The 7,503-nt window shown below is 39.6% G+C and overlaps 1 protein-coding gene across 1 annotated transcript in view; it reads right to left on the bottom strand.

Moving 5' to 3' along the window:
• Positions 1-3,949: 3,949 nt before the first annotated feature.
• The window catches only part of LOC112231664 (storkhead-box protein 2), a 41,892-nt gene continuing 38,338 nt past the window's right edge, over positions 3,950-7,503 (bottom strand). Inside the window, exon 5 of the mRNA XM_024398364.2 lies at positions 3,950-5,735. Coding sequence (XP_024254132.1) covers positions 5,531-5,735 — 205 coding nt within the window. The 3' untranslated portion in view covers positions 3,950-5,530. The remainder of the gene's footprint in view (positions 5,736-7,503) is intronic.

Genomic DNA, 7,503 nt, shown 5'->3' with positions numbered 1-7,503 from the left:
ATAGTTTAGTGGCAGTGCACAAAAGTCCAGGTCTACAAATGGAGACGGTAAAGCAGAGGAGCACTAAAACTTGTTTATTTATCACTGATGAAGGATTAGGTCACACTGCAGAAGAATGTTTGACCATAATAATGTAGTAGCTACATTATAGCTGGATTAACAAATGGTCCACTAACTATGAAAAAATTACTGTTGTAAGTGGTTTCAGTGTAATTAAATGCATTTGATTTCCCAATTTACTCATGTAAATGAGCTCTCGTGTAACAAGCCTACCATGTAGCCTAACTCCTTTGTCCCTCTTACCACCTTCAACTCTACTGTTGAGTAAGTAAAGGTTCATTACAATTCACTTTTTATATGAATCCAACGGCGCCGTCAGTGAACTATTTGGTAATGCGCCACTAATGAGTTGTTGTCGGTCAATATTATACATTTTCCAGGAGGGTTGCCTTTAAATGTGCTTTAAAGTGCCATGTGGTTTAAATTTAACTTAAGCCTTTTCTTACAACATTAAAATAATGTGGGAATCTGGATCCAGTCATCCTCTTTCTCCCATGACTTTCCTTTAGCAGATACTTTAGAAGCTTTGCTTGCCAGACATACAGTATACAGTCGTAGCCAAACGTTCTGAGAATGACACAAATATACATTTTCACAAAGTCTGCTGCCTCGGTTTGTATAATGGCAATTTTCATATACTCCAGCATGTTATGAAGAGTGATCAGATTAATTGCAAAGTCCCTCTTTGCCATGCAAATGAACTGACTCACAAAAAACATTTCCACTATATTTCCGCCCTGCCACAAAAGGACCAGCTGACATGTCAGTGATTCTCTTGTTAAACAGGTGTGAGTGTTGACGAGGACAAGGCTGGAGATCAATCTGTCATGCTGATTGAGTTAGAATAACAGACTGGAAACTTCAAAAGGAGGGTGGTGCTTGGAATCATTGTTCTTCCTCTCTCAATCATGGTTACCTGCAAGGAAACACGTGCCGTCATCATTGCTTTGCACAAAAAGGGCTTCACAGGCAAGGATATTGCTGCTAGAGAGATTGCACCCAAATCAACCATTTATCGGATCATCAAGAACTTCAAGGAGAGCGGATCAATTGTTGTGAAGAAGGCTTCAGGGCGCCAAAGAAAAGTCCAGCAAGCACCAGGACCGTCTCCTAAAGTTGATTCAGCTGTGGGATCGGGGCACCGCCAGTACAGAGCTTGCTCAGGAATGGCAGCAGGCAGGTGTGAGTGCATCTGCACACACAGTGAGGCGAAGGACTTTTGGAGGATGGCCCGGTGTCAAGAAGAGCAGCAAAGAAGCTACTTCTCTCCAGGAAAAACATCAGGGACACACTGATATTCTGCAAAAGGTACAGGGATTGGACTGCTGAGGACTGGGGTAAAGTCATTTTCTCTGATGAATCCCCTTTCCGATTGTTTGGGGCATCTGGAAAAAAGCTTGTCCGGAGAAGACAAGGTGAGCGCTACCATCAGTCCTGTGTCATGCCAACAGTACAGCATCCTGAGACCATTCATGTGTGGGGTTGCTTCTCAGCCAAGGGAGTGGGCTCACTCACAATTTTGCCTAAGAACACAGCCATGAATAAAGAATGGTACCAACACATTCTCCGAGAGCAACTTCTCCCAACCATCCAGGAACAGTTTGGTGATGAACAATGCCTTTCCAGTATGATGGAATAGGGCAAAAGTGCCAACCAACTAAGTGGCTCGGGGAACAAAACATATATAGGACAAAACAGATATTTTGGGTCCATGGCCAGGAAACTCCCCAGACCTTAATCTCATTGAGAATTTGTGGTCAATCCTCAAGAGGCGGGTGGACAAACAAAAACACACAAATTCTGATAAATTCCAAGCATTGATTATGCAAGAATGGGCTGCCATCAGTCAGGATGTGGCCCAGAAGTTAATTGACAGCATGCCAGGGCAGATTGCAGAGGTCTTGAAAAAGAAGTGTCAACACTGCAAATATTGACTCTTTGCATCAACTTCATGTAATTGTCGATAAAAGCCTTTGACACTTATGAAATGCTAGTAATTATACTTCAGTATTCCATAGTAAAACCTGACAAAGATATCTAAAGACACTGAAGCAGCAAACTTTGTGGAAATTAATATTTGTGTCATTCTCAAAACTTTTGGCCATGACTGTAGCTCTCTAATATTCCTTGGCAAAAAACATAGCTTACCCCAAAATGGAGTATAGTAACATTTTCCGGAACCTTTGTCAATTGACTATAGTCAAATCACTCGAGGCACACATTCACTGAAATAAATAACCCAATAATCATGAGGTCCAGGTTCTTCAAACCTAGGTTTAAAATAATTTCAAATACCTTAGTTGTGCTTGATTGAGTTTGCCTGTTGCAAAAGTCCCAAAAGTGCAAACGGCACCCTCCGGGTACACCAGGCAGGCTAACGCAAAACCTCAAAGTATTTGAGAGATTTCAAATGGTATTTGAACTCAGATCTGGTTCTTACTGACTTCAAAGATTTTCAACAATCCAAAAGTATCGCTTGTAGATGTTCTCTAGTATAGGCTATTGTAAATGTATTTTCATTGCTAAAATGTCTAACTTTGAACGTGGCATTGCATTCCCTTCTTTAAAAATAATTTAAATAAAAGGACATACAGTATATTTCTTTCATGGACTTTGGCTAGTATAGCTTATTAGCCATGAAATAAATATCTTTAAACAAGTTACCAGCAGTTACACCTTAATGTTTTAATTAGATAAGATGCCCACTAGACCTTCAGGGCTAATCATCCTAAACTATGTCGGTAACGTTTAAACACTGGATTTTCTGATGATTGTTGCTCCCCTCACAACATTTATCTGTAAGCAGTTAGAAACAACTTTTACAAACAACCCTCATTATCTATAACTTTCTAAATGTTGCATCCTGCCTTTGGTGAGCAAGACTATCAATAAATGAGTATAGACTAAGGAAGATTCCTGCCAATCAAATAGGCTACCAAAAGGCCAGAAATTATTCCCGCACCATCTCTGATAGCAGACATCATGCTAAAGACACGTTAGGAAAACAAAACTAACTACGGCCTCAGCAACTGGCTTGAATAAGCAAGCTAGTTTTGTATGGAGGCTGCAAACAAAATCTATGCTTATATTGATTAATCTACATTATCCATTATTTAATCTTTCCCTTTGTCTCCACTCTGTCTCACTGTTACTAACTTGATAATAATCTAGGATTTCACAGAATCTTTTATCAAGTGTGATCATGATCATCCTTTGGCCTATAGTTACCAGACATTGATTAAGTGATTGACATAGCCTTTGTGATATATGACATTCACAAGCATGTTGATATGTCACTTGTTTTATAATGAACACCACTGTTTGTGTCATGACAAAAATTGAATCTTCTTGCCTTACAATCATCCCAGCGGGCAAAACCGGTTGTAGTGTCGTCAGGTTCACATTTTGTGATGTCATGGTCATATTTTGTTAGGTCATTAGCTAATGACTGTAAAATAAATGTTTTTATATTTTTTTAACTACCATAAAAAGACGCCTTTACCTCGTTGTATTCAGGTTATGCAGTCTTTCCCAGGCATCTTGATGTTGTTATGAAAAAGGTATCTTTAACTGGTTGTAGTCAGGTTATATGACATAACTTTAATCACATTTCAACCAACATTTTTGCCCACTGGGAGGAGACTGTTGATAACTTTTTTTTTAAAGAGTTTCAAAGTAGAAGTGAATACAATTGGATGTGTAGTTCATTAATTGATCACGATCATGCAAGATTGATAAACTTACTGTGTTTTATGGGCATCATAAAATCAATATATCAATTCCTTCAATAATGCACATTGCAATTCTGCATGTGGGAGGTCATTAACTTAACCCCTAATGTAGCTTTGATGCATGGACTTGTTTCAGGACAATTTACAATAAAGTAAAGTCCTTTCAAAACATTGCCTTTAATTGTCAGTCACGCTATAAAGCAGATCTTCAGCGTTACGGATTGAATAGAGCGTTTCATTATAGAAATCTTAGCATCTGTACAAGATAAACAAATTTCCAATACACAATACTTACAGTATTGTGATACAAACAATATTGTGAATAAAGAGGCAAGACTGCAATAACTCTTCACTATTCTCTTGCAAGGTAGCCATCACTAGTCCGCATGCTCTAATATTTGGAGAGATTTTGCAATTTGCAAAACAATTTAGGAGCTGATCAATTTCATAAAACATTTAATTTCAGATAAACACCGCAGACATAAGTTGTATAAATGCCTTGATGGCTCTGGCAATGATAGTGATAAACATGTTAAGGGAAACAAGGTGTTTGTCTGTCCTATACCCCTGGGATATATAGTTACAATTTGCACCCGCTGCAACCATTTATTTTATGGTCTATCTATGCATACTCTGGCAAACATGTTGTGAAAAGGCAAACGCATCTGAAACAAACATAAAAGTAAAGTCCTGTCAAACCAATTACAACACTCAGCAAGCCACTAATTAGCGAGGCCATCTCCTCACACACCTCCAACAAGATTACAGACAGAGTGTGTGTGCATGTGTTCAAGAAAATATTCTTATGACCTGAGATTATATGTTGGATAAAGATTATTATTATTTTTTTTTAAATTTAGTCATAAATACCACAGAAAAGGCACATTAGTGCTTCAGGATGGAAACTTAATAATTCAACTAACAATGTAAAACAACTGTTTTCCTTTACTAAATTGTCAATATTCGTTTTAACGATTTCATTTTGGTCATTTAAATATTAAAAAAAAGATTTGAGTATACATTATTGTACTTATGAATAAATTATACTGTATGGATAGAACTACAATAGCCTATTTTGCTTTGCGCTACACAAATCGAAACCTCTGACATTTTGCCTTTCCACCTTCTCATCTCTTCCTTCATTATTTTTAATACTGTGCATCAACATACAAATATGATAATTCTCCTGATAAATTATTTCTAATTCTTGATAGAAAACATTTCATTGGACATGGATTGGAAATAACATGTAAAAGTATAGATTTTCCCAAATGTGACTCCAATCCTAAATGTATCAACATTTCTCTAATACCAACACTGAGGAATCTGGAAATCCCCCCCAAAAAATGAAAGTTGATATAATCCAAATCAAGATAATTCCTGATCGGCTCTCTTGCAATGGGAGACAAAATGAATCTGGTGAATCTAGTTTTTGTTATTTCGTGGTTGTCATTTTATTTGTTTGTTTTTTGCAGTGAAGTTTTTGAAGCTGTGGGAACAGTCTCTGGAAGCCATGCCTGTGAGGTTAACAGTCCCAGTAGTAGTTGGATTTTCTGGGGGTTGGGTGTGGGAGGGTGGACATGTGTGTGTGGATGGGTGAGGAGAAGGTGGGGGCACAACGTGACCCAACTTCTGCCTTCTCCACCCCCCCGCCCATTACCCCCAACAGTCCCTACCATAACCTTAATAATCCACCTCCTCCATCTCAGGCCTTGATGTCTGTCAGTCTGTATATCAGGTCAGACGCTGGTGATGGACGCCAGGCAGGTTGAAGACTTCTGCAGTTTCTCAGGCTGTGCAGTACGGGGGGGTTCAGGAATGGCGCGAAAGCTGAACGGTGGACCGTTGCTGGTGGTGCCCATGTGGCCCGGACTCAATGCTGGATTCTGTCGTCTATTGCTCTCCATGATGCTCGACGTGTTGGAAGCCAGGCTTTCACGTGTCCTGCCACGACAGTAATAGGGAGACACGTCCGTGTAGTAAAGAGAAGGAGAGGAGAGAAAGAAAATTAGAGGATGCGGACAACAGAGACTTGCAATAAGTGGGAAGCAAACTAGCCACTGCCACCAACAGCTTCATTTTCTAACCAAAAATGGGATTGTGTAGCTCTATGACTTAGTTGAGAGTTACTTTGGGAGGATTTGGGCATGCAATTTACACCATACTAACTTGGGGACATTGTGTTTTGGTTAGAATAATATTAGCGGTTGGGTGCAAAGGCTTGTCCAAAGACTTCTTTCAAGGTAATGTGTAAAATTGTAATTTGGCTATCCCAAACCTCATGTGTCAAACACAAGGACCGTGGGCCGGATCCAGCCTGTGACACATTTCTATCTGGCCTGGGCAATGATTTGGGTTGTCAAATCATTTTGCCGTGAAGCATGCACAGCCAACATGCTGTGCTCCAAAGGCAGTGCATTGCCACACATTTCTCTTCCTAGACACACACACACACACAGCTCCTCCCAGACCCACAGACACCCACGAGCCAGCCAGCGCACTGTATCATATCATTACTAAACATTTGCAGCATCCCCAATTGTTCTCCTTAATGGCACTGATTGTGTTGTTGAAACTACGTTATTGCTGTACTACAGAAAGTGTTGTCAAAAAGTTGAATACATGAGTATAAATCAGGACACACGCAAGTATAATGAGTCAACCGTTTATATCAACAGAAATTACAACCTGATACGCTCCCAAATTGTGCTGGTTACAGTTGAAGTCAGAAGTTTACATACACTTAGGTTGGATTCATTAAAACTAATTTTTCAACCACTCCACAAATTTCTTGTCAACAAACTATAGTTTTGGCAAGTTGGTTAGGACTTTGTGCATGACAAGTCATTTTTCCAACAATAAACAAAATATTATTTCACTTATCACAATTCCAGTCTGAAGTTTACATACACTAGGTTCACTGTGCCTTTAAAAAGCTTGGAAAATTCCAGAAAATTATGTCATGACTGTAGAAGCTTCTGATGGGCTAATTGACATCATTTGAGCCAATTGGAGATGTACCTGTGGATGTATTTCAAGGCCTACCTTCAAACTCAGTGCTTCTTTGCTTGACATCATAGGAAAATCAAAAGAAATCAGACAAAAACGTCATCCTTGGGAGCAATTCCCAAACGTCTGAAGGTACCACGATCATCTGTACAATCAATAGTACGCACGTACAAATAACCATGGGACCACGCAGCTGTCATACCGCTCAGGAAGGAGACCCGTTCTGTCTCCTAGAGATGAACGTACTTGTGCGAAAAGTGCAAATCAATCCCAGAACAATAGCAAAGGACCTTGTGAAGATGCTGGAGGAAACAGGTACAAACATATCTATATCCACAGTAAAACGAGTCCTATATCGACATAACCTGACAGGCCGCTCAGCAAGGAAGAAGCTACTGCTCCAAAACCACCATAAAAAAAGCCAGACTACAGTTTGCAACTGTACATGGGGACAAAGATGGTAATTTTTTAAGAAATGTTCTCTGGTCCGATGAAACAAAAATAGAACTGTTTGGCCATAATGACAATTGTTATGTTTGGAGGAAAGAGGGGGAGGCTTGCAAGCCAAAGAACACCATCCCAACCGTGTGAAGCACGGGACTGGTGCATTTCACAAAATGAGGGAGGAAAATTATGAGGACATCAGTCAGGAAGTTAAAGCTCGATCGCAAATGGGTCTTCCAAATGGACAATGACCCCAAGA

This window comes from Oncorhynchus tshawytscha, linkage group LG34 (genome assembly GCF_018296145.1).
Source record: "Oncorhynchus tshawytscha isolate Ot180627B linkage group LG34, Otsh_v2.0, whole genome shotgun sequence".
Classification (NCBI taxonomy): Eukaryota; Metazoa; Chordata; class Actinopteri; order Salmoniformes; family Salmonidae; genus Oncorhynchus; species Oncorhynchus tshawytscha.
Note: the sequence above shows the minus strand (reverse complement) of the source record. Positions and strands in the feature narration are given on the sequence as shown.